This window comes from Gopherus evgoodei, chromosome 2 (genome assembly GCF_007399415.2).
Source record: "Gopherus evgoodei ecotype Sinaloan lineage chromosome 2, rGopEvg1_v1.p, whole genome shotgun sequence".
Lineage (NCBI taxonomy): Eukaryota > Metazoa > Chordata > Testudines > Testudinidae > Gopherus > Gopherus evgoodei.
Genome location: NC_044323.1, coordinates 43,872,243 through 43,900,213, shown reverse-complemented (window position 1 = coordinate 43,900,213; position 27,971 = coordinate 43,872,243). Strand labels below are relative to the sequence as shown.

General features: G+C 42.2%; 1 protein-coding gene across 2 annotated transcripts; it reads right to left on the bottom strand.

The window, feature by feature from the left end:
- Positions 1-16: 16 nt before the first annotated feature.
- Positions 17-27,971, bottom strand: STEAP2 (STEAP2 metalloreductase). 2 transcript variants are annotated; one of them, XM_030550512.1, is made up of 6 exons: positions 27,897-27,932; positions 21,991-22,186; positions 20,738-21,260; positions 16,595-17,122; positions 10,994-11,158; positions 17-2,281 (listed from the first exon to the last, which is right to left on the bottom strand). In XM_030550512.1, exons 3-6 carry the CDS (start codon positions 21,227-21,229, stop codon positions 1,997-1,999), a joined length of 1,470 nt encoding a protein of 489 aa, XP_030406372.1. In that variant the 5' UTR covers positions 21,230-21,260; positions 21,991-22,186; positions 27,897-27,932; the 3' UTR covers positions 17-1,996. The 2 variants fall into 2 exon arrangements, with proteins under 2 accessions (XP_030406372.1, XP_030406371.1); XM_030550511.1 differs by lacking the exon at positions 21,991-22,186 and having other exon boundaries at positions 27,897-27,971.

Genomic DNA, 27,971 nt, shown 5'->3' with positions numbered 1-27,971 from the left:
TCCTAAGTGGCCCCCCTCAAGGATTGAGCTCACAGCCCTAGGTTTAGCAGGCCAATCCTCAAACCACTGAGCTATCCCTTCCTTATTATAGTTGTGTTAGTCCCAGGGCATTAGAGAGACAAGGTGGATGAAGTAATATCTTTTATTGGACCAAATTCTGTTGGTGAGAGTCAAGCTTCCTAAAGACAAAAAGATATTAACTAACCCACTTTGTTTCACTTTATGTTGTGTCATTTTGAGAAAGTCCTCTGCCTGGAGTTTCAGTCTGAGTTTTGAGTTTGAACAAACCCTATATCTAAAGCAGAACACAGGTGAAACCATGTAAAACTGCAGATTTTTTGTGATACTGACAAAACATAAATTGGCCTAGGTTTATTTGAAAGGCTTGGAGGCTATAATGAATCTTGAAAAACCTAACTAGAGTTCTTCAGTTTGTAATGAAACTAAAAACAATTGGCATTGAGTTAGTTTGGATTTATGCTGGTGTAAGTGGCAGCAGAATTTGGCTCTAAGTACATATTGCCTGGGTGTAGGGTTCATTCCAAAAGTAGGCAGTAAAGTCAATGGGACTACTCATGTACTCAACTTAAGTATACACAAGCACTATATGGATCAGAGTCATATTGCAGATATTTATCATAATGATGGAAAATTATTGCAAAAATGTGAGGAAAGAAAACAATTAAAGCCAGCAGAGCTGTAACACTGCAAAAATAGGTGGAGATGTAGAGCCAAATTCTGCACATTGATGCATGAGAACAACTTCCATTGATTTCTATAGAAGCAGCACAAGTGTAAATGAGTAGAGTTTGGCCTATTTCATAAAGAAGAAAATATGCTAAAGTAGTCATTGATAAATCATTCTAAACAACATTCAGAAAGCCTCAGAAAGCCTTAGGAAACCAGAATTACAAATTTTAGAGGGAAATTTCCATTTCACAAGATCATCAACTCATGTTAAAATGCTGAAGTATAGGAATATCTGTTTTTATTTCTTAAAAATTCACAGCAAAGCATTCCCCACAGATGGCTGTAAAAACAAAAGTTTCATATAAAAATAGAATGTTATTTCTGCAACAAAAGTACATTAAAAGATCTTAAGGTTGAAAGAGAGGCAAATTCATGTGCCATAACTGAAACTCCAACACAGAGACACACAGATAATGTTAACATTATGGTTGTTCTCTATTGTGCTTAAGATATTGGAAGTTTCACCCATAAAGTTGAATTTTTTTATTGCAAATTTCTCCCAACTTTAATTTTTTAAAATAATTTTTGGTATGTTTTATTTTTAAAGTGATCATTAGTTGATTGTACAAATTTATATAAATCCTTCTTGCACTTTCAAAGTATTGGATTGGATTTTCACTGCAATGACTCATTAACATCAATGGACATTACATGTCTAAAACCATATGCAGCACTTTGAAATCATAGTCCTTAATGCAACTAACATTTTTACTATATTCAAGTCATGTTTTGGTTCAAAATCCTTGTTGAGCTACACAAATATGTGTAATGTACGTGTGCAATAAATAATTTCAACTATTAAAAATTTAATCTCAGCTGTTTCAAAACATGTTTATTTTCTAAATCATTAAAATATATTACTCTACATTCTGGACTGACTAACTAAAAAATGATCATTTTAACAAAGGAAGTATTGTCTGGAACATTTGCTATCAGTCAAAGAAATGCTGTCTGGAACATTTGGTTTTAATTATAAAACCACAATGTTTGTGATACAATTGTGCAAAGAAACATTTTTAAAATCCTGATTTCACATTGTTTGCCCTCTTGTAACTTAAAATTGAACTGATTTTTTTTTTAATTTCTGAAGAAAAATAAATTGCTTATTCCTTGGCTGAGAGCGTGTACCATATGCCAAGCAAGTCCAGAGCAACTTTTACATGTAGTTATATAAACTCCTAAAAACACAAGTTTTAAAACAAAAAGACAAGTGACAACTGTAGTGCTAATGGACACTATTCTACCATCACATCACCGTAATCCTTTCTGGTGAGAGATGTGGAACAGTCCCACCTCTTTCTTCTATAACTTGGCTTTTTTCCCAGCCTCTTCTGATTCTTCTCAGTTTCCTGCTTATACATGGAAAGAGTAAAATGATCTTACCTACAATTACAACAGAAGGCAAAACAAGGGCAAGAACAAAGTTTGGTGGTGTATAAAACCTGTAGTATTCTTCTTCAAAGGCTCTTTTCCACCCATAAATTAACACATGGAAAGTACTTATGAGCAGAGCGACATATCCCAGTGTAGACTTTGGAAAAAAACAGGGAAAAGAAATAGAAGTTAAAACCTGACACATTATCAGCCACACCTACTATACCTTTAAAATTTCAGCCAGGTTAAAAAAAATTTCAATGTTCTGATTATTGTAATGTGCTGAAAATTAAGGGCTAAATTCTACCCTGATTTACATCCCATCCCTCCTGGCTTCCACAGGCCTGCATGCTTGCTCTACTTTGAAAAGGTAAGAGGTCTTCAAACATGTAAAGCAAACAAACTAGTCAAAATCTAAAATCTGGCAGTCAGTTGAGTTTCAAGGGTGTAAATAATGAAGTCAATGGAGTTATGTAAAACTGGTGGTGTGATATCAGATTCAGGTACCCAGTGTGCCGCATGAGAGAACAAAGGGCTGGTTTGCTCAGTCATGAGTATCGAGCAGTGTGGCTATGCAGGAGGAGCCCTGGAAAGGAACTCCCTGATCACCATTGCTCTTACAAGGAGAAAGGATTAAATTGTGACAACCCTAAAGGATGCTGCTTGCTTCCCCATCACAATGGCCCAGCTCCACTGGTCAGACGGTGGAATCAAGACTTGGACCACTCCTTACAGTGATGATACCACAAGCATACACCCATTAACTGGAGACTCCCCAGATAAAATTCAGTATGAGATGCTGGTGCCCTGCCTCTTCTTCCTATTGCTCAAAAAACTATGGGAAATTCCTTGCAAAAACCTATGCAAAAAGAACATTAAAGCTGCCCAGTTAAGCACTCAGTAATCAGGAAATTAAGGTTGCATGTGTAATGATAGCTGAATCTGACTTAAAAATGATTCTTAGCTGCATGATTGTTCTTTCCTTCTGAAATAATATAACTTTTTTGACATCCTTATAAAACGCATGTGATTAGGGATTCCATAGGGATCCTTACCCCCATTCTTTTGTGTATAAATAATTTTTGTTGTCACCCTTTATCAGGCAGTACAAAACAGCCTGTTACAGGTGTAAATAGTTGTGGGAAAAAATTGTATAGTATATTTTTAAAATATCACGAGTGGAAATGTACTATGTCTCTATGCTTACGTACAAGAGGTAAAGTTGCACAGGTAATCTTAACGTTGGCTTAACTTAATTTCTTGAATTGAGTGCTTTAAAACTTTTCATTTTAATATCATGTCCCTTCCCTGACAACTAGTTAATGGGGATATCTGGAGTGTAGGGGGCTACACTCCACATCTAATCCTAAGCACATCATCAACAGAACAATTATGCAGACTCTGAGTTAAAAGCATTAGCCTGCATTCTAGAAATCCCAAACCACCTTAAAAATTACTGGAGCAGTGCTTTTAACTGTGATGTTTATTGTATGAAAGGAAACACTTCACCACCAAAACTGATGTAACGTCTCACTCAGTTGGGAAATATTTAGTGGAAGAATAATCAAAACTGGCTAGCAAGATTTTGTTCTCTAACTACAGTAAAAATAAAGAGGTAGAAACCTAACCTCTGTCCTGTTGTTAAGGAAAAGTACAGCCTGAAGGGCAAAAGGGAAAAAGATTCAGTGACACAAAAAAGGGAAATATTTTTGTCAGTCTTTTGAGGAAGGTAAGACTTTTGCATATAGCAAGCTGCTATTTTCTATGCATTACTTTTTCTGGGGTACAGAATGGTTTCCAGAGTTGTGGCATTTTTTTAGATGTACTACCTCATTTAGTTAAAAAGTACAAGAACAAAAATTCCCAAGAAATTGAACATCTATACCAGACAGGATCTAGCCTATATTTGGCATACACAGGATCTTCTGGATATTCTGGAAAGAAATTTGGATGACAAATAAAAGCTAGGGCCTGACTCACCACTGCATTGTTCCAATTCTATGCTGGTGTGACTCCCTTGAAATCAGTGCTGTTACATCAGTGCAAACATGGAACAACTTAGTGAATCTGACTGCTCATTTCTTCAGCAGGCTCAGCTGCTGGGTAATGCTATATAACAATTATTGGAGAAAGCCAGTGATAATGAAATGCTTTACAGGCATTTTTCATCCTTTAAGCAGAGAAAGCTTAGTTTTATTTAAATGTCATCAGGGGACTAAGATTTGACAGAACATTATGTTACTGTTGCACCTAAAAAGAAGAGCCTGACAACAATTAAACTCCAGTCACACAAGGGGTGGAGTATGGGGTTTTCTTCTGAGTTTATTACCCTCTTCATCTCCTCTCTCTGCACTAATAAACCTGCCCAGCTAAAAAAGGGCTGCTCTTCATATAGTCTAGGCTTGTGCACTGTTCTGATTGGTATATCTCCAATTATTACCTAAGTAACAATCTTCTAGAATTGAAAGGGACCTTGAAAGGTCATTGAGTCCAGCCCCCTGCCTTCACTAGCAGGACCAAGTACTGATTGTGCCCCAGATCCCTAAGTGGCCCCCTCAAGGACTGAACTCACATGCCTGGATTTAGCAGGTCAATGCTCAAACCACTGAGCTATCCCCCTCACTGAGGTGTGATACAGCACAATAACAAACATGTGATGTACTCCTGAAAAGTGTGACGTTGACTCAGTTAGGGCTTGTCTACATGGCAACTGGCAAGGCCCCATATGAATCTACAGCACACGAGCTTGCCACTCAGTAAGATCCCATGTGGAAACTGCTACAGTGCAGTGAAAGTATGCCAAGCTGCACTCTGGGACTTTCAGTGCACTGTAGCAGTGTCCACACAAGATATTACTGTGAGGTAAACTGATGTGCTGTAGATTAACACTGTGGCTTGCCTTACAGTAAATTACCATTTACACAAGCCCCTAGAAACCAAGTGTATTCAGCAAAGTGAGCTAGAAACGGCATTTGCATGAGTGTACGGCTCTCAGAAGAGGGAGTGTCAGAAGGGGGAGGTCAGAAACTGAACAGCTGCAATGATGCTGAGTGTCACAACCAGGATGTAGGTGGTCTGACCCAGTGGTCAGAGCAGAAGTCAGTCCAAGTCCAATGCCAGGAGGTCAGAGTCCAAGATAGGTCAGAGGACAAACAGAGTCAGGTGTCAAGAGGAATGCAAGGTTATGTTATCAGGAAATCAGTATCAGGCACCAGGTTACAGATAACAATCAGAGAGACAGGGAAAGAACAAACCAGGGTCAGAAGCCAGCATCTTGGGAGTGTCATTAGCAGGGTCAGAAGCAGAGAGATGGTCTGTGTCATTGCTCAGACAGCTCCTCAGCATGGCTTTCTGGTTTATATACTGGTATCAGCCAGTCAGTGGGCTGTGGGGTGCCACTCAGGCCCTGAAGGGAGGTACTTCCTCTCAACTCTTGCTTTGCAGGGTCCTCTTCAGAATCCCCTGAATCCCAGCTTCTAGTTTTGCAGGGTCTTACACGGAGCCCTCAGCTGTAGGATGGAAGTGAGAATTTTAGCAGCCAAGGGGAGGGATTGCTCACTAGTTTGAGCATTGGTCTGCTAAACCTAGGGTTGCAAGCTCTATCCCTTGAGGGGGCTATTTAGGGATCTGGAGCAAAAATCTGTTTGGGGATTGAACAGAGGGTTGGACTTAGATGATCTCCTAAAGTCCCCTCCAACCCTGATATTCTATGAGTCATTGCTTTGGAAAAATCTATGCTTCTGCTAGATGCAGGAGTAAAACTAGTGTCATGCTACTCCATCACCAACTCCCCTGGCTATACTGAACTGACCAGCCCTTATTCCACTCTACATCTCCTGCTGATTTCAGGCAGGATTACAATCACTAAGTGCAAACCTTCTTTATAATATTGTATTTCAGTAGATGGAGAAATAGCTCTAAAAGGGCATTTGCTGTATTTTATCTGGCTCTGCCTACGCACTCTATATGAGATCTGAACTTAAGCACTGTTAATCTGTGGTGGAATGCCAGCTTCATTTTCCTTGGTAAAATAATCCTTGTAAGGTCAGTGATTATGAAACAAGGTTCGAGGCAGAGGATGTTTCCTAAGAATTAATGAGTAGCTAGGGAACATTTAATGCCCTGAGAAACAGCTAAAGACCATTACATTTAGTTAGTCATTAATCCCAAGGAAACACCTTGTGTTTCAATTATTACTGCCATTGCACACCAAAGGTGATAATTAAAAAGACAATTTGTCCAAATTCTCTTTAATGTGTGATGCAGTTTCACATGAGGGCATGTCTAGAGGAGGAATGTCCTGCACACCAGGCAGACGTCTTGAATCATCTCTCAGCATTTCATTACTGTTTATAAGCTGTGATAACTAGAAACAAGTTGATTTTTATTACAGTGGGAATAGTTGTGGTATACTAGTGCATTCCAAAGACCACAAAACAATTGCACAATGATTTGCCTGTATGCACATATCTACCCCCACCCAAGTTTGGAAACTTTGGTAAGGAAAAGCTACAATTGCATGACTTGCTGCTGGAGTTCCTGATCATACACTGGATGTATGGCTCAAATCACCTGTGACTAACTGTTGTTGTATTTTAAACTGAAGATTTAGTTCATACCATCATCTCTAGCATAGTCCCAGGCACAGAACTTCTGAAGGAGAAGTCTGCCTGGTAATGAGGTTATGGAAATGCAAAGAAATGGAAATAACTTTGCTTCTCTTCATTACCTAAGAAGTGGGTGGCACTTGTCAGGGAGAGGGAAAAACCAGGTCAGTTGGGGGAAGTGCTGATTCAACACATTCCTTCAGCAACCACTGTTGGAGGTTTCCTATAGATTCCCCACTTGACAGAAACCCAAGGACAGGGAAGGAGGAATCCCTCCACAGACTGAACACCTCTGACAATTGCAGCTAATGCAATGTTCAGTGTCACTCCCCTTAAAATGGCTATAATTTACAAAGCCCTTCTAGAACCCTAATTATTAAAGTAGTGACGATGTGTGTTACATGAGAGGAGATATGATTGCTCTCTATAAATACATCAGAGGGATACATTCAAGAGAGGGAGAAGATTATTTAAGTTAAGCGCCAATATGGACACAAGACCAAATAGATGCAAAGTGGCTATTAACAAGTTTAAGCTTGAAATTAGGCAAAGGCTTCTAACCATTAGAAGAATGAAGTTCTGGAACAGGCTTTCAAGGGGAGCAGTGGGGGTAAAAAACCTAATCGGCTTCAAGATTGAGCTGGATAAGTTTCAGCAATGGGTGAGGTTCTGTGACTGCAGTGTGCAGGAGGTCAGATTAAATGATCACGCTGGTCCCTTCTGACCTTAAAGTGTCTGAGTCTACGTAGGCAAGAATCAGTCAACAGTGACGGGATTATGAACTAGGCAATGTAATTACAATGGGACAAACCAGACCTTAGTGAGACATGACTCGGACTAAGGCCTACATTAATACACTCCAAACTATAGCAAAATACATACTTTTCAGACATGCTCTATCAGAATGTCTCCCGGCAACAGACATAAGTCTATTAGTACTTCATATCAATAACCACAGCTTAAAGGTGACAATAATTTCATTTCATGCTGACGCCTTTCTGTGATTAATTGTGCTTCTGGTATGCCTCAATTGTGTGCTTTTTGTATGCCTCAATGCCTCTTGCTGGTTATGTCTATTTGCTTCTCTATCAGCTTGCAGTACCACTTAAGATGTGTTACATGCAGGAAGTATATGAAGTGCTTCAACACAGCTTATTCCTAACTGTTTTTCTGATCCTTCTATGTGATCTACACATATGTCGGGCTGCCATGCCTGCATTTTCCCAGCTGCTGCATGGCAGTTCCTAGTTCGGGGCAGACAGTTCTGAGTTGGTCCAGTGACATGACAATCTGTCTCTCATCAAACAGTGGCATTATTATTAAAATGGCAACTTCTGCAAGTCAGGAATGCCTGCTGATGGGGATGGAAGGCCTCCTTTATGCCACATGTATAGCAAATGCAATCTCTGACATCCAGTCTCATGAGTAGAATGCATTTGGGAGCTAGCTACGCTTTGCCCTTCAAAGGCCCTGCATGCTGTAGTGTATGGAGGGCAGCAATAAAAATAAAGTATATGGAAGTGGAAGAAGGACAACAAGGACAACGTGGCATGTTCCCATTGTGATGCTGGCAGACCAGGTGCCAGCTCATGCCAAGGTCCCTAGGCCTCAGTGGATACTGACAAATGCATAGCTGGAAACCAGTCTGGCTCACCTGGGTGTTAGCACTGTTAAAATAGATATTAGAGTTATAAGAATGTGTTTAGACTTTATGAAATGCTTGCAGGATGCTGCATGTATTAATCTCACTTAACATCTATACCCTATGTTATAAGGTTATATAAAGCATTTGCATTGTAAACCTCTAACTGTAACTCAAACAGGAAAGAAGCATTAAATAATGTAAAATGCCAGCTTTCTATAGAAGGTGTTCGGTCCTGCATACAAGAAAGCCCACTGAAACCAAATGAGCCATTCTGAAACATCGAAGGACATAGACTTTGTAGATTGCTCCCCCTACACTCTTGAAGTGGAGCAATCAAGAGGCCTTATCCCATCACCTTGAACTCTGAGGGAAGTGAATATAAATCCCTGACAAGAACTATATCTCTATGCTGCTTGAACTCTGAAGGGTGAAGATTTCTAAGCATAAGCAAGAGTTTCCTGTTGCTTGGCCTGGGTTAGCCCTAAAAGACATACAGAGCTTCCACACTACAGCAGCTTCTATTACCTTTTTGAATCTTAGACTGTAACTCATGTATGTGTATATTTATCTAATTTAACCTTGTATTTCTTTTGCTAGTTAATAAATCTTAAATTATTTTATTATAGGATTACTACAAGCATTGTCTTTTTGGTAGGGAGATCAAGGGTGCAAGTGACTGGTCCTTTGGGGCTGGGAGTAACCTGAATATTGCTGTGATTTTTGGTGTAAGGGACTATCTATCTCAAAGTTAAACTTGCGTAAGTGGCAAGGAGGACTGTCTGTGACTCCATGTTAAGGCTATTGTAGTGCTTGAGGAGTTCACGTGACACTTGGTTGGTGAAATCTAAGTATAGAACTCGCTGCCAGTTTGGGGTTTGTGCCCTACTTCTTCAGAGTCTGCCCTGAGGTTGGTACTCATGCTTGTGAGCCACTTCAGATAGCTTAACACTCACCTCCAGAGATTGCGAATGCACCTCTGCTTCAGGTATTCATGTGTGAAGAGAGGAGGGAAGTGTGCTAGGGCCGGAGGAAGGGACAAAAGGCTCCCCTTGAAAAATGCAAAAATACAGCCTGCCAAAGTATTGGGAGTTAATCTAGCAGGAATCAACATTAATTCCCCCTCTCTGGATGGGGAGCAAGTCACAGAAAATGGCAGCATTGCACCACAGGGATCCACACTGCCATGGAGACTGAAATATGAGGAGCACCAGGTAGGTTGCTGTCCTTCCACCTCATTTCCTGAAAATTGCAGGGACCTGAAGTGTTGGAAGCTGCGTTTCTTGCCCTTTCTGCAGCCCCAACACCTATCGCCTGAAGGGATCATTCAGTGGAAATTCTATGAGGTAAACTTTATGGAATCTCTTTTTCTTCTACCAGTTTTACAATAGAACACCACAATATAGCCCCAAGAATCCTGTAGACTTATTCTAAATACAGCCAAACCCTGCTATTACTGTATATGTTACTTCCCTCTTGAAGTATTGCTAGAAAACACTGAAAACAATCTATGTGCTCTTTTTAAGAAAAAGTTAGGGACATTTGCATGAAAAGAAGGTCTGTACAGTTTACAAGTTTATGTACTTCTGATGGCTCACTTGAGGAATAAGCACCAGAAGCAGACAGACTTTTGTTTATTAACAAAAATATTTATTGTCTCTCAGTGAGTTCAGATTGAATCTGTTCTGTTTACAAGTAAACTGATGTTTTGTTCTAACTGCCTGCCCTGCAAATTCACTCTGGGATCTGAAAGTCAAGCTTTGCTCTTTTTACCCAGGGCATCAGCCCCTGTAATAAAGGTTCTAATGCCCATATTAGATCTTCAGTTATAAAGTTATGTGCATCCCCATTCAGTGACACCTGTTCAGTTGAATTGCCTGCAGTGCGTCTGCACATGTGTAACTGACTGAAACCCAATACATTCTGTCAATAAAAAAGGAATAGTGCCAGCCTACTCAGTCTTAGCTGTGTTGGTTCTGCAAGGCCAACAGAGTAAAATGCAATAAATACTAATGTCACTAATGGAGACAGATTTCACTGAATACACACAGGAAGAGCTGCTTGGGATGTTTTTGACACATCACTTTTGTCAAAAAATATCCATTTGTCAAAATTGAAATGGCTCGTAAAGGAGGATTCAGTTTGTCAAATCTCTAGACTCAAAAAAATGTCAAGAAAAAGAGTTTCAAAATTGGGAAAGTGTTTTGTTCTGACACTTTCTAAACAAAAAATTCTGGTTTTCAGGTTGGAAATGACATTTCAAACTATCAAAATTATTATTCAAATGATCAAAACTAAACATTCTATATAACCTGAGATTCAGTTTTTTGGTTCACAAATATTTTTGAGATTTTGACTTCTCAACTCAATTTGAGACATGAGAAAATTTTTAACTCCTGAAAACAATAGTAGGACAGGAAAACCATTTTCTGCCCAACTCTAAGAGGTACTCTCTCTGTTGAGTGAGAAGTTGTATCAGTTTTTACAGTTACTACTAAGAGGGGAAAAAAACCTTATATTTCATCCTACAGGAAAAGTGTGGTTCAAAATAAAAATGAACATGCATTCTTATTAACCATTAAACCCCTTATTAACACAAACAACCAGAGAACACACACACCTGAATAAAACTGAATTCCCTCCAGTTTAAGGCACTGTTTACTGAAGGGATGGAAGTAACTGCCAACAAAGAAAGCAAGCCGAGACTCATTATTCCAAAGGAGATATACATTTCAATTCGCCACACTTCTTCCTCATTCCAAGAATTTTCCACATTTGCATGAACCTGAGAAGACAGCAGAAAAGATGGCCTTTATTTTCCAGAATATTAAATACTATTTACAAAAGCTCTTTTGATGAGTAATAGCCTCCAGTCTGAGTTTCGTAAGAAAACAGATTACAAATAAATATAAAATGTAATCAAATATTTTAGAGATTTCTTCATGTCTTGGAGAAAAAGCTCTTTGCTCCATCACTGAGGGTTCTAGGGGCATATTAGGTTGAAAGATATGTTGAAACAGTGGAAATCAGATGAGATTCTTCACATTGCGACACAAAGTACCTACATTTTTCAGGCATCAACAATTTATGTTCTACAATATAAAATGGGTGGGTCTGAAATTATCTTTATTTTGTTGAACTTACAAATAAATTATTATTATTTCTTGCTATTGCTTCAACTCCTTGTGCTGACTCCTAAATTACTCTGTCTCTTCTGTTGTTAACATCGGACATAAAAAAGATGGATGAGCTTGGACTTCCTCAAGACAGGAAAGAAACAATTCACTTCAACTGTCAAGTCACTTGTATACTCAACTAGATCTCACAAATTTCCAGTTCCCTGGAGGGGGGTCTATCAAATCTGTAATTACATGTCAGTTCTTGCAAGAGGCCACCATTGACGATGACATGTGAGATTTTCAAATTAATATAAAAGATATGAGAACTTCTTAACAAAAAGTACTATCAGGTCCTTTGACACTTAGAGTATGGCTACACTTGCACTTCAAAGCGCTGTTTCGAGTGTGGTCGCAGCACGTACTCCACATCCTCTATGGGTGTAGCTTGCAGTGCTGGGAGCTGCGCTCCCAGCGCTGCGGCACTGTTTACACTGAGGCTTTATGGCGCTGTATCTTGCAGCTCTCAGGGGGGTGTTTTGCAGCTCTCAGGGTGGCTGCAAAACACGCTGTATCTTGCAGCTCTCAGGGTGGTTGTAGCCATGGCCTTAGGGTTCCTTGCTGAATTCTGTGTATGTCTGTGGGAGGCAGAGCTGTACTGTAATCCCCACATCAGGGCCATGTGTGATATTGCAGGAGCTTCCCACCTAAGTCTTCAAGATTTGGCTGCCAGCTTGGGGCAGGGTAGCCTGTGCCGTGAGCTCCTCTTAACAACCAAGTAATAAAATAGCAACTCAGGATTCGCCTGTCTGTGCCTTTAAACAAAGAATAAAAACTCCCTGCACATGCAAGCATTCTGTTGCTATGCTCAGGGCAAGGCAAGGCTCTGGCCTAGGTTCTGGGTGAACCTTGAGGAGGTCCTGCTCTGTCCCAGTCTTTGCCCATGAGCAAAAGGAGGCAAGCCTTCTTAATTGGCCTGCTGGTCCTTGATTGGTCAGTATTTCTTCCTAGCCCTTCTAAGCCTCTGGAGGACTGTCTTGCTGGTCACTAGTCTGAGCGGATTTTCCTTAAATGGGCGGTGTCAGACACTGAACCCTCCTGCAGGGGGAAAAGAAAACCTGACAGACCCCATCACAATGCCTGTCATAGATTCATTCTTGCTCTTCAGCTGTCTTATTTCAATATTTCATGCTCACCCTTCTTTCTACACTGTTGATCCTATCCCCTTTTATTCTTTCCATTATTATGGCTTGATTTGCTTAGCTACTACTTTCATAGATCCATAGACTCTAGGACTGGAAGGGACCTCGAGAGGTCATCGAGTCCAGTCCCCTGCCCTCATGGCAGGACCAAATACTGACTAGACCATCCCTGATAGACATTTATCTAACCTACTCTTAAATATCTCCAGAGATGGAGATTCCACAACCTCCCCAGGCAGGGCCGGCTTTAGGAAGTGTGGGGCCCAATTCGAACATTTTCGGCGGGGCCCTGGCAGGGATGACTTAAAAAAAAAAGTGGAAAAAAAAGCCTTTCATTTCTTTCATGTATTATTTACTTTCCATAACTATATGAATAATAAAATTATTTTTATATACATTGCGTCATATATGTTGTTGATTGGCTATTAATGACTGCTATTTCACATGTGTAGGTCCCCGCCACTCCCTGGGGGTGTGCACTCCCTGGGGGTGTGCACATGTGTTGGTCCCAGCTGCTCTCTGCCCCCCTCATTGAAGCAGGTGTGCAGGGTTATTGCCCTGGAAACTGCAGGGCAGCAGTGGCCATGGGACTGGCTGGAGGCAGGGCAGGGGCTGACTGGAGGTAGGGTCTGGCTGCAGGCAGGGCAAGGGGTATGGGGCTGGTTGGAGACAGGGGGTGTGGGGCGGGCTGGCTTCCGGCAGGGCTGCAGGGGGGTGCAGCAGGGGTTTGCAGGTCTGGAGACAGCAGAGTGTGGAACTGGCTGGCTTCAGGCAGTGGGGTGCAGCAGGGGTTGACTGGAGACAGGGCAGAGGGTGCAGGCTGGGCAGGGTGTGCAGGGCTGGTGCGGGCAGCAGTGTGTGTGGGGCTGGCTGGCTTTGGGCAGGGCTGCAGGGGTTGGCTGGAGACAGGACAGGGGGGTTGGCAAGGGCTGGCTGTGGGCACGGGGTGCAGAGCTGGCTGCAGGCAGGGGGGGCCGGACTGGTGTGGGCAGGTCAGGGGGTGCAGCAGAGGCAGCTGGAACCCCAGCCCTTTAAGTAGCCCCCAAACCCCCTTCTACCCCGCCCCGGACCTTTTAAATAGCCGCAGGAGTGCTGAGGAATGTATGGGGGAGGCGGGGCTCCGGCGCCTATTTAAAGGACCGGGGTGGGCCCTTTAAATAGCCCCCGGAGCCCCTCACTGCCCCAGGGCTCTGGGGGCTATTTAAAGGGCCCAGAGCTCCAGTCGGGGTCGTGGGGCTTGCCACGCTCTGGCCGAAGCTCCAGCCGGGGTAGCGGGGCTTGCCGCGCTCCAGCCGGAGCCGCCAGGATTGCCGAACTCCGGCTGGAGCGTGGCAAGCCCCGCGGCCTCGCTCTCCCGGCCGGAGCGCGGCAAGCCCCGCCGCCCCGCTCTCCCCGGCTGGAGCGCGGCAAGCCCCGCCGCCCCGCTCTCCCCGGCTGGAGCCCCGGCCGGAGCGTGGCAAGCCCCGCCGCCCCACTCTCCCCGGCTGGAGCCCCGGCCGGAGCGTGGCAAGCCCCGCCGCCCCACTCTCCCCGGCTGGAGCCCCGGCCGGAGCGCGGCAAGCCCCGCCGCCCCACTCTCCCCGGCTGGAGCCCCGGCCGGAGCGCGGCAAGCCCTGCCGTCACGGCTGGAGCTCTGGCTGGGAGAGCGGGGCCGCGCCGCGCTCCCGCTGGCGCTTCACTCAAAGGAGCGGGACCGGGGAAGACCCCGGAGCAGACCGCAGCCGGGGACCAGGGTAAGTTAAAAAAAAAATTAAAAAGGTGTCTAAGGCGTGGGGCCCTCTTAGGCGCAGGGCCCGATTCCCCGGAATCGGTCGAATCGGCCTAAAGCCGGCCCTGTCCCTAGGCAATTTATTCCAGTGTTTAACCACCCTGACAGTTAGGAACTTTTCCTAATGTCCAACCTAAATCTCCCTTGCTGCAGTTTAAGCCCATTGCTTCTTGTTCTATCATTGGAGGCTAAGGTGAACAAGTTTTCTCCCTCCTCCTTATGACACCCTTTTAGATACCTGAAAACTGCTATCATGTCCCACCTCAGTCTTCTCTTTTCCAAACTAAACAAACCCAGTTCTTTCAGCCTGCGTTCATAGATCATGTTCTCAAGACCTTTAATCATTCTTGTCGCTCTTCTCTGGACCCTCTCCAATTTCTCCACATCTTTCTTGAAATGCGGTGCCCAGAACTGGACACAATACTCCAGTTGAGGCCTAACCAGCGCAGAGTAGAGCGGAAGAATGACTTCTCGTGTCTTGCTCACAACACACCTGTTAATGCATCCCAGAATCATGTTTGCTTTTTTTTGCCACAGCATCACACTGATGACTTATATTTAGCTTGTGGTCCACTATAACCCCTAGATCCCTTTCTGCTGTACTCCTTCCTAGACAGTCTCTTCCCATTCTGTATGTATGAAACTGATTGTTCCTTCCTAAGTGGAGCACTTTGCATTTGTCTTTATTAAACTTCATCTGGTTTACCTCAGACCATTTCTCCAATTTGTCCAGATCATTTTGAATTATGACCCTATCCTCCAAAGCAGTTGCAATCCCTCCCAGTTTGGTATCATCAGCAAACTTAGTAAGCGTACTTTCTATGCCAACATCTAAGTCGATGAAGATATTGAACAGAGCCGGTCCCAAAACAGACCCCTGTGGAACTCCACTTGTTATACCTTTCCAGCAGGATTGTGAACTATTAATAACTACTCTCTGCATACGGTTATCCAGCCAGTTATTCACCCACCTTATAGTAGCCCCATCTAAACTGTATTTGCCTAGTTTGTTGATAAGAATATCATGCGAGACCGTATCAAATGCCTTACTAAAGTCTAAGTATACCACGTCCACTGCTTTTCCCTTATCCACAAGACTCGTTATCCTATCAAAATTTAAAATGTCCCCCTCAAGGATTGAGCTCACAGCCCTGACTTTAGCAGACCAATGCTCAAACCACTGAGCTATATCCCTCCTGCTAGCTCATCCCTTGTCTCTGCACATTTCATATGCTGAATGGCCAACCTGATTTATGAAATGCTAGTGTAGAAGAAGAGGCAAACAGACACCTCACTGACAGTTTGATTAGGAAAAGCAGACCTTTCTGCCAAAGATGACTGTTTTGTCCAGGATTGTTTTGAGAAAAAACTAACTGCTGCTCAGAACTCTGAGTCAATGCCTCCTGGCAATAACTGTAGAGAAACAAAGAATTTCTTGTAAACAAAATATATTTTTTACCACTAGTTTGAGAAGTGATACAGCATCTTCATTTTCCCTAGTAGGAACATATATTTGCTTAGGATTTTGCTGTCCTAGACAGTTGTGCAGTGTTATGGCATGCTATTAAACAGCTGGTATACCTCTGCCCCAAAGTGTCTGCATTTCAGTGACGCAGTGAGTGATCCCCGTGTATATTTTGTATATTAATGCGGCCACCCTTAAAAACCTTTTAAAAAACATATCTACATTTATGACATACACACACCAAAACCTTTGGGACCAGAGAGAGGAAAAGAACTTGCTAGATGTTTTGAGCTTTCTTACAAATTATCCTTCAGCCCTTACACCCCAAGATGATAGAAACTAAGAGTGCTCTTCTGATTTTACCATTGCCTGCCTCTTCCCCACCCTCTCTAGGGTAACATTCATGCCCGGTGGGGAATAAAAAATGGAACGAATGCTAGACACCCCCTACTGGAGGGACTTGATTGTGGCTGACCCCATCTGAAGCTTGCCACAAGGTAGGGGGCTCCTTGTACCCTCTTTCTCTATTGGCCAATAGGCAATCACAATGTAGCCCCAAAGATTTTCCATTGAAAATGTATTCAAAGACACTGACATATGTCACACAAGTACAAACAAGGCATTCTGATTCTCTCCTCTGTTATTAGATAAAAAATGATATGTTCCTTACCTGCTGATAAGCCATATTAAGAAACAAGTATCGTTCAGACCTCCTCATAGGTAAGCAGAGACTATAAGCCACGTGCACGGTAGCAAAGAAGAAACTGAGTAGTCCCAGCTGTTTCCTACATTGCAACCAACTCTCCAGCCAGGGAGGAAGTCGCCTATACTTAGTGCCGTAATAAAGCTGATAAGCAGCTGCCAGGAGTCCTGATAAATACACCAGAGACAACAAAGTAATAGCAACAACTGGTAAAGTCTTGTTCACAATCTCAATGGGAATCTTGTAAAAGTCGCTCTGCTGATTTCTGACATATGGATGTATTATATCTCTGATGAAAGAATAGATGAAGAAAAAAGTGGCCAAACTAATAGCCACCACTACCGGCCCTTTCCACAATGTGAACAGCCGCAGAGGTAAGTTTTCAATCTCCCTTGCAGAAGACAATGCCCCCAAATCAATGGGAATAAAATTCAGCTGTCGGGCAAGTTCGATAACTTGATGGCGAGCTTGAACATTGTTACCGCATATAAAGACCTGATGGAAAAGTCAAATTAATCATTTTTAGTCACAGATGAAATCAACAATTTCAAGCCTCCAGGCAGATGTTACAGTACAAAGATCTAAACTAGCCATTGTAACTAGCATATCAACTGAACCACAAAAATTAACCTGTGAACAACTCAGGTCAATACTGAAATATGAAAAATGATTAAACAAGGCAACCTACATAAAAAGACTATATATCATCTGAGTTAATATAAACTGGTTTCAAGATGCCTGGTATTTACAACACTAAAATGTCTACAGGATTAGAATGAACTTTGGGCCAATGGCTAAAATCATGTTAAAAATGAATGAATCACTTAAATATAGAAAGTAGGGCTGTCAAGCAATTAAAAAATTAACCGTGATTAAAAAAATTAATCATGCTGTTAAACAATAATAGAATATCATTTATATGAATATTTTTGAATGTTTTCCACATTTTCAGATATATTGATTTCAATTACAACACAGACTACGAAGTGTACAGTGCTCACTTTATATTTATTTTTATTATAAATATCTGCACTGTAAAAATAAAAGAAATAGTATTTTTCAATTCACTTAATATAAGTATTATAGTGCAATCTCTTTATCATGAAAGTAGAACTTACAAATGTAGAGTTATGTTCAAAAAATAACTGCATTCAAAAATAAAACAATGTAAAACTTTAGAGTCTACAAGTCCACTCAGTTCTACTTCTTGTTCAGCCAGTCACTCAGACAAACAAGTTTGTTTACATTTGCAGGAGATAATGCTGCCTGCTTCTTGTTTACAATGCCACCTGAAAGTGAGAACAGGTGTTCGCATGGCACTGTTGTAGCTGGCACTGCAAGATATTTACGTGCCAAATGCGCTAAAGATTCATATGTCCCCTCATGCTTCAACCACCATTCCAGGGGACATGCATCCATGCCGATGATGGTTTCTGCTCAATAACAATCCAAAGCAGTGCAAAATGACACATGTTCATTTTTATTATCTGAGTCAGATGCCACGAGCAGAAGGTTGATTTTCTTTTTTGGTGGTTCGGGTTCTGTAGTTTCCGCATCAGAGTGTTGCTCCTTTAAGACTTCTGAAAGCATGATCCACACCCCATCCTTCTCAGATATTGCAAGGCACTTCAGATTCGTAAATCTTGGGTTGAGTGCTGTAGCTATCTTTTGAAATCGCACATTGGTACCTTCTTTGCATTTTGTCAAATCTACAGTGAAAGTGTTCTTAAAATGAACAACATGCTGGGTCATCATCCGAGACTGCTATAACATGAAATACATGGCAGAAGGTAGGTAAAACACAGAGCAGAAGACATACAATTCTCCCCCAAGGAGTTTAGTCACAAATTTAATTAACACATTATTTTTTTAACGAGTGCCATCGGCATGGAAGCATGTCCCTGGAATGATGGCCAAAGCATGAAGGGATATACGAATGTAGCATATCTGGCACTTAAATTCCTCGCAATGTTGGCTACAAAAGTGCCATGCAAATGCCTGTTCTCACTTTCAGGTAACACTGTAAATGAGAAGCGGGAAGCATTACCTACCGCAAATGTTAACAAACTTGTTTCTCTTAGCGATTGGCTGTGCAAGAAGTAGGACTGAGTGGACTTGTAGGCTCTAAAATTTTACCTTGTTTTGGTTTTGAGTGCAGTTATGTTACAAAAAAACCCTATATTTGTAAGCTGCACTTTCATGATAGAGATTTCACTATGGTACTTGTATGAAATGAATTGAAAAATACTATTTATTTTATCATTTTTACAGTGCAAATATTTGTAATACAAGTAATATAAAGTGAGCACTATACACTTTGTATTTTGTGTTGTAATTGAAATCCATATATTTGAAAATGTAGAAAAACATCCAAAATATTTAATAAATTTCAATTGGTATTCTATTGTTTAACAGTGGGATTAAAACTGCAATTAATTGTGATTAATTTTTTTAACCACAATTAATTGTTTTATTAATCATGTGAGTTAACTGCGATTAATTGACAGCCTTTATAGAAAGCTTGCCCAGTGGCCCAGGACAGCTGCAATAACAACAAAAAACAAAGCAGGAACCCAATCTGACCTCTGTTTTTTAACTAATCATAGTTTGTACAACAATTTGAGCTGCATTTGACAGCTCAGGTTCTGAAAAAAAGTAGGGATGACTTAGCAGGATGTTAAAGGGGGAAAAAAGGACGCAAGATCCAAGGGATACTTCATTATACTTGAAAAAAAAAAAGTGCTATTACACAATTTAAACAAAGTGCTAGATTTTGCTCCTTTTTTACCTACAGTCATGTAGTTTGCCCATCACCATGGCATCTGATCATCTTTTTAACCTACCGATGATCAGCTTTGAGTTCAACTTTGACTGAAGTCTAATAAAATAACTACATACAGCACAGTTCCACTCTGAAAGGTGGCTCTGTAAAATGGTGTATGTGAGCAAGGGTCCCATTTTTATTATATATATTTATATATATATCACACTGATTCCATATCAGTTTACTCAGTTTAAAAATAAATAGATAGTTGTTTTCTAAACGCCAGATTTGGAAACTCATCCTTGGCTCTGGGAGCCATGCTAGGTTAGTTACTTCTCATGTTGCACCATAACCAGCAAAGGTTCCAAGGACTAGATTTCTGGCCTTGCTTAAATCACCTTTTCACTACTCCAGCAGCGCAAAGAAAACTTAAGGCTGCTTTAACGAGCAGCTGAGCCCCTATCTGCTCTGCTCCTCCACTTTGCGCAGGAGGCACTTTGGGGAGACAATTTAGAGATGGAGCTTGAGCATGAGGGGCTCTTGAGATCCTGTGCTAGTGGAAAGGTCCCTAAGATTGGGAGACAACTAAAGGTAGGGTTGAGCTGCCTTTGCCTTCTTCCTTTACTTCAACTGAGTGAGCTCAGGGCAGTTGAAGACCTTGGCCTACAAAACAAACTATGGCTTTAGTTACATCCAAGCTGCCATCTTGAAAGTAAATTGCTTTAAATTAGATCATTCACTTATTTCCCACAATTTCTCTTGCAACAGTTGATACCGTCACTAACAGCTAAAGTAGAGCACTGCAGGAAACACAGCTTCTAGCCTTGTTTAGATGTTAGGCGGGTGAAAGTAACTTAAAGGACTTACTGGTATGCTGGGCCAGGGTCCTGAGCAAGGGAGGGGCTCAACCAGAGGGGAAGGGCCTCAGGTGGAAGGAGTGGAGCCTTTAAATCCCTGGGCCCTTTAAATCACCACCAGAGCCCAATAGTAGTGGTAGTGGTGGCTGGGAGCCTCAAGGCTCTGGCAGCAGGGCTTTGGCGACAATTTAAAGGGCCAGGTGCTTCGGCAGCTGCAGGGAAGCCCGGGCCCTTTTAAATTGCCAGCCCAGGGAAGCTGTCCCTTGCTGGTACGGTCGGCTGTCTACTGGCTCTTGCCAGTACGCCTTACCAGACCATACCGTCTTACTTTCACCTCTGGTGTTAGGGAAAAAATTACAAAAATAATGTTTTTGGAAAAAGATAATAAGTGTTTGTTCTGACAGCTGATACCAGGGAGTTGCTGTTCTTAACAGTTACTGTAGTTTTCATTCTGCACACACACTAAATGAACTCAAACACAAAACATACCTTTCTGCTGGCATCCTTTGGTCCTAACTGCAGTGCCCAGGCTGAGATGACATTAAATCCTTTGACAATCAGCGAATCTGGGAACAGGGAGGCCAAATACTCTGCATTGGATTCTGGATACTGATTCACCCTCATATTGTTGCTAACATCTACAAGGATTTTACCTATAAGTAAATGCTTGAGGTCCCACAAAGAGGCATAATGTTCTCTGTGTATAGCAACAAAAATGATGTTAGTTTTTGCTACAGCATCTTCATGGTGAGTAACATCAACCACATGTGGGAAGAACTCAGCAGCAAATTTAGGGTTTCTGCTTCCTACGACCACATGGTATCCACATTTTATAAGCCTAATGGTCAGGGACTTGGCAAAGTCTCCACTTCCGAATATGCCTATTGTGATCTTACTGGCATCCTTGATACCATTAACACCATTTGGTAAGAAGGTTTCATTGAGGTTCTTAGGACTTCCCATCATAGAGATTGATTCCATATTTCCAAGACACCAAGCTTACAATGATTTCCTTTAAAAGAAAACAAAAAGAAAATATGTAGCATTATATATTTTTACAAGACACGAGAGTAATGAAAACACACTCTAAAGCAAATTTGGTGGGTCTAATTTAACCTATTTACTCTTCTTTATAAAGTATGCATTAATCACTTTTATTCTGTATAGTGACAGTGATACAATCTGAAATACAAAATGTTTTAAGCAGTTAAGTAATATAGTTGCATACATAAATAAAAATGGAGAGATAATAAAGAAATTAAAAAGAACAGGCAAGAGAGTAAATATGTATTTTCAAATGTATTTGAAATAAGATGCGGAGTCAATGCAGATGAGATATGTGAATGCTGTTCCAGATGGAAAAAAAAAAGGTAAGGGAGAAGGCTTTTGGGCTAACAGCTATGAGATTTAGTGGAGAAGGAAGCCAGTGCTTAATGATCAAAGGGAGATTTCACATATGAATGAGAAACAATGGGCTATATTGTGTTCTTGATAACACATCAAGAACAGGGGGACGGGTAGCTCAGTGCTTTGAGCATTGGCTTGCTAAACCCAGGGTTGTGAGCTCAGTCCTTGAGGGGGGCATTTGGGGATTAGTCCTGCTTTGAGCAGGGAGTTAGACTAGATGATCTCCTGAGGTCCCTCATGATCTGAGGTAAATTCCAAGGAACTCTGATTCCCCCACTGAAACAATATACTTTAAGTTCCTGATTTTAGGGGGATACACATTTGAAAATGCTGACCTTAATCATTCTGTACCCTTTGTAGAATTAGGATGATAAATCTTTCTGGGATCACTATCATGAGAGCTATGTACAAAAACTTTGTATAAGCATTTTATTATCACAGCTGTTACATGTGTTGACTTGTCATGATGAAATCTCACAGTAGCATTCATGACTGTAGTACTGGAGCAATCTGCAGGGGACCTAATGTAGCCTATTTGTAAGACAAGAGAGACAAAATTATTAAATAGCCTGGAAGTCTAATATGTCTCTCTATTTCTTTTTCCACCATGCAAGACAATTATTGGCATTATCATAGCGTCTAGGAGCCCTAGTTATGGATAAGGACCCCATTGGGCGAGGTGCTATACAAACATAGAACAAAAAGACAGCCCCTGCCACAAACAGCTTACAGTCTAAGACTTTTCTAAAAAAGAATGAAATCTAGCTAATGAATCTAAATGCAACAATGCAATTTAGGCGAGTTTACTTTCTGAAGCCAGTGTCTTACAACTCTATACCCAGATAAAATATCTGCAAAATCATTCTTGGTCCTGGGTGCATGCCAAGCTAGGAATTGCGAAACTGTATTGTTGTTCAAATACATCTATCACATCTAGTTGTACGGCAATCCAGGCACAATATCATATCACTTACACCCTTCAAGTCTAACAAAAAAAGAAACAACCTCTTACTAACTAATGATATTTTACTTACCCTGAATGAGAAGGCTGGCCAAAGGATTCAACATTACAACTCTATGTATTAACCTTTCACTCAGCACTGTAACAATGGAAGCAACACTGAAGCAGGGTTACTTTGGCTCTCAACATCATGCTTTGGCCTGATCTTTCAGAGATGATGTGTCAGGAGACAATGGCAAAAAAAAAAATAAATCACAATCATTTTCTTCTAATCCTGAACAAGAAACTTTAGTAGAATGAGGAAAACAGTATTGTCCCTAAAGCTTCTATCTTATCTTCAGTGTAGAACTTCTGCCTAGAGCAGTGGTACTCAGACTGAGGCTTGGGAGCCACAAGTGTGGCTCTCTTTAATGTGTTTCCTGCAGCTTTTTGAAGCATATATGAATTTATGTAGTTGTAATTATTAACCAATTTAAGGTATTAACCAATCAGGATTCTTTTACTATGTTATTAACCACTTTTAGTTGATAAAATAATAATAATTGGTGAAAATTATATGTATATATAGTAAACGAAACATTGAATTCACACTACTGTGGCTCTTTGGTAATGTTGATTGCTAATTTGGATCCTGAACTACTGAGATCTGAGTATCACTGACTTAGAGCATTTGCAAACCTACCTCTACCTAGCTGCTACAGATTTAAAGAAACAGTACATATCTTACCCTCCCACCCGCCAAGATGAGCAATCTTTAACAAGAATATTTAACAGCAAATAATAATATATTCAGACAAAACACCAACTTCTCTACTCATACAGATCTGAAAATCTTTTGGACTTGAAGAGAGTATTGTCCAGTTGAATTCACTTGAATTATCTCTCTGTTTTATATCCTTTTAGCAGGGCCCCTAAAGACAAACGTTTTCCTACAAAATTAACTATGTCGCTCTGATATGTGGACCCAAAAAATGCTGAGGTGGACTCACTCCAGTGCCTGACATGAAGATTGCCCTATGGTCAGGAGAACTAACACATGGGCTTTTTTCTGAAGAATTCTCTTAGCCATTTGCAAAGAGAACGAGGAGTACTTGTGGCACCTTGGAGACTAACAAATTTATTTGGGCATAAGCTTTCATGGGCTAAAACCCAAATCATCAGATGCATGCAATGGAAAATACAGTAGGAAGATAGATAGATATATATATACAGAGAACATAAAAAAATGGGTGTTGCCAAGTGGGTTTTAGCCCATGAAAGCTTATACCCAAATAAATGTGTTAGTCTCCAAGATGCTACAAGTACTCCTTGTTCTTTTTGCTGATACAGATTAACACAGCTACCCCTCTGAAACCCTTATCAATTTGTACTTCATCTTCCCACCAGTCTATTCTCTTCTGGGAAATGGAGGCTGGAAGTTATACTGTACACATAAAAATGGAACTGACTACTTCTCTTGGAATGCCCAAATGAAAATGGACACTTTTTAGCATTTCACTCTGAGATTGTACCTTCTATGATGGGAAGAATATACCTTTCTTCCTCATTGTTACATTGACCTTCTTAGGTCTACGCAGATACAGTTATGCCCTTTCCTTCCAAAAAGGCACCATATGAGCACACCATTGTCAGTTCAGGACTGTGCTCCATTACACTACCCTTCCCCATCCTGACTGGTTCTTTCACCACATTAGAAAGCAGAAGTATGGGCAAGGTCTAGACTGTTCTGATTAAAAGAGTTATGGCCCCCTCTTTCAAGAGGTTCCTCACTAGTTATCATTTAAGCAGGCCTTTTTCACTTAATACTGTTCCAACTTCCTCTATGTAGCATACAAGGCCCATTTCAATAGCTGTGGTTTGGTCTATGCTTACTACTTGTGGTGACTCCATTAAAGACAAAGGGAACATTCAAACAGATCATTCAAAGGCATCCTTGCCTTTGTAGCTATATATATATATATATTGAACTGACTCAACTGTCCCTGTAGGCTACTGAGCAATATCTGTGACAGCTTCATTTTAGTGCATCTCCTTCACGCCTATGCACCCGAGTCAATTTTAAATTTAACAACAGTATTGAAAATCTTGAGTGAACAATCTACGACAATTGTTATGCTGAGAAGTGCTGGTGACTGCCTGGATCACAAATATCATTTAAACTGATGGGTGTGAAAACATCTCTGCTTTCCATGCTCCCCTCACTTTGACTGCAGCTATAGTAGCAGGTAGCACAAATATAGGCAAATGCCCATCCGGCCCTAGCTGGGAGCTGTGAAAGGACATGCAGTGATGGCTTCTCTGCAAGACAACTTGCCCATTCTACTTTCATTCCCATAGACATATACCCTCTTCAGAAGCAAAACCACTATGGGACAAAATCCTGTGCTCCTGAGACCCCTGGTGAGTGGGAGAATGGAAATAGGGTTGTGGAAAAAAGCCAGATAATTAGGGAAGGTATTAGGAAGCACCAGGATGGGTCTGAAAAATGCTGGACCAAGAGATGCAGGTGACTGCATTGCAATAGCATTTGGGAGGAGAGGATATTGGTGGCTGAATTGTATTGCAAACTAAGGAAGATTATGTTTGTGAAACCCATTATTAACATAAAAGCAGCACTTCACTGAAATTTGATCCAACATTCTGTGCTTTTGGAGTGCTCTGGGACATTGTTGTGTAAGGTTAAGGCATATGTCACAAATCAAGTACTCAATAGATGTGATGTCAAGATTGCCGGCTTCAGAGATTCCACCAAAGCACCAGTTGCTTTGACAATTACAGATTGGAAGACAGCATGGAAAAAAACAGACTGACATATCCTTAAGGCAATGTTGCTGAGTACAAAGTATTAAGAAACTCATTAAGCTAACGTTATGGCATCCAGTAATAATTTACAAGGAATATTTCATCCACTGCTACATTCCTTGAGCTGTTTTCTTGGGTGCTACCAATAAGCAATAGGATCAAGAGTGTCTGATGGCTTTAGGGAACTCCCAAAGCTGTTATACAAGTAGAATTCCACAAAATTAAGTAGCATTCAAAATCATCCATACATAATAATGGTTTCCTGTTTTTAGCAGCACTGGCAGAATTGGGAAGACAGCCAGATGGATCTTTATTTGGAATTTTTAAAAATAAAATGTGTAGTCAGTCAAGAGAAAGTATCAGGGGGTAGCCGTGTTTGTCTATAACCACAAAAACAACAAGGAGTCTGGTGGCACCTTAAAGCCTAACAGATTTATTTGGGCATAAGCTTTCATGGGTAAAAAGCTCACTTCTTCAGATATATGGAGTGAAAATTACAGATGCAGCATTATTATACTGACACATGAAGACAAGGAAGTTACCCCACAAGAACCAGTGCTGACACGGCCAATACAATCAGGAGAAAGTAAACACATTTCTCATGCTTCACCTAATAATATTTCACTGTCATAATTCACCTGTGGAGATTAGGAACGAAGGAATCTCTCTAACTGCCTAACTAGCCAGCTAAGTGTCTTAAATATAGAATTTTTGGTTGGTTAGTTTTTGGTTCATTTGGGATCTTATGTTGGTGTTAGGCAAAGTGTTATGTGCCAGACTTAATGGACTAATGATATGGTTTGGCATGTGTGACAAAGTTCCTTCTCTACCTTGGTGGGTCTTGCGCTTACTGGCAGATTTTCTCACCTCAGTGATCTTCCCCACAGTCTGGATCAACTCCTCCTGTGTCTGATCAGGAGTTGGGAGGTTTGGGGGGAACCCAGGCCGCCCTCTACTCCGGGTTCCAGCCCAGGACCCTATGGATTGCAGCTGTCTATAGTGCCTCTTGTAACAGCTGCATGACAGCTACAACTCCCTAAGCTACTTCCCCATGGCCTCCTCCAAACACCTTCTTTATCCTCACCACAGGACCTTCCTCCTGGTGTCTGATAACGCTTGTACTCTGTAGTCCTCCAGCAGCACAGCCTCTCACTCTCAGCTCCTTATGTCTCTTGCTCCCAGCTCCTCACATGCACTTCCTCTCCTCTGGCTCCCCCATGCCTCACTGGAGTGAGCCTCTTTTTAAACCCCGGTGCTCTGATTAGCCTGCCTTGATTGGCTGCAGGTGTTCTAATCAGCCTGTCTGGCTTAATTGGTTCTAGCAGGTTCCTGATTACTCTAGTGCACCCCCTGCTCTGGTCACTCAGGGAACAGAAAACTACTCATCCAGTGACCAGTATATCTGCCCTCTACCAGACTCCTGTACCACACTGCCCTAGATCTGTCACACATGGTAAATCCTAAATCCTAAATTCTACAGGTTGTTTGATAGTTAACAGGATACTATCAAATAAATCTTTTAGTCTGCTGCTCTACTGAAGCTGATAAGGGTTGATTCTGCCAGGGAGAGACAGACTGACTGACTTTACAGGGGAAAAAGATAAACTGACTCTACACAAAGTGTTGTCAAATGGACAAAGTACACAACTAAAAAAGTGAAAATATTTGTTTTTTGCCAACTTATTTCACTTATAGTTATCTTGAGTGTTGCAACAGAGCAGAATTTGGCCTGGTACTACTTCCTTCTCAGGGGACATTTCCCAACACGCCAAAGTCACTTACCAGCCGGAGTCCCACTGACAGTAGTTGACACTGAAAGTGACTTTGGTGCTTTTCAAAACGTGACCTGCCCACGATAACATGCACTGGGTCCAGTCCCGGGCTGACTTTACACCCTGCGTGCCCAGGCACGCCTGCGGAGGGCCACCGGAGCCGCGGGACCGGCGAGCGGCAGAGCGCCCCCCGCGGCGTGCCGCCCTGCTTGGGGCAGCGAAATGGCTAGAGCCGGCCCTGTGCGTGCCCCGCTGAACTGCAGGGTGTGTGCGCAAAAAGAGGCTCACGATCAGTGCAGAATGCGCCCCCCTAGCTGTTCCTTCGGGGGTGGAGTGGGGCCCTGGGGGGACAAGCGACATCAGGCCCGGCAGGGCGCAGCTGGGCTGAGGGGTAGCTGGCAGCCAGTCGCTGGGCTGAAGCCCCCAGCCTGTGGCCCCGGCAGCGCAGGTCTGTGGCGCTGCCCGCCCTCCCCTCGGCGCTTGCCCTGCCCAGCCCGGGATGCTCCCGGCCGGACGATGGCGAGGGAGATGCTCGCACTGGCGGGAGAGGGGGCACTGGATGAATGGGGCCGCAGGGCTCTGGCTCCCGGTGGGGCTGGGTGCACAAGGCTCGCCAGAGGCCCCTCCCCGCCCCCGTGCAGCCCACCGCGGAGACGTGCGCAGAGGGGGGGAATGCATCCTCCCGCCCCGCCCGGGACCCGCTCACCTCCCGGGACCAGCCTCCAGAGGCAGCCGCGCCGCGTCTCTCTCCGGGCTCCGGTCCCCAGCACCTGGAGGGAGG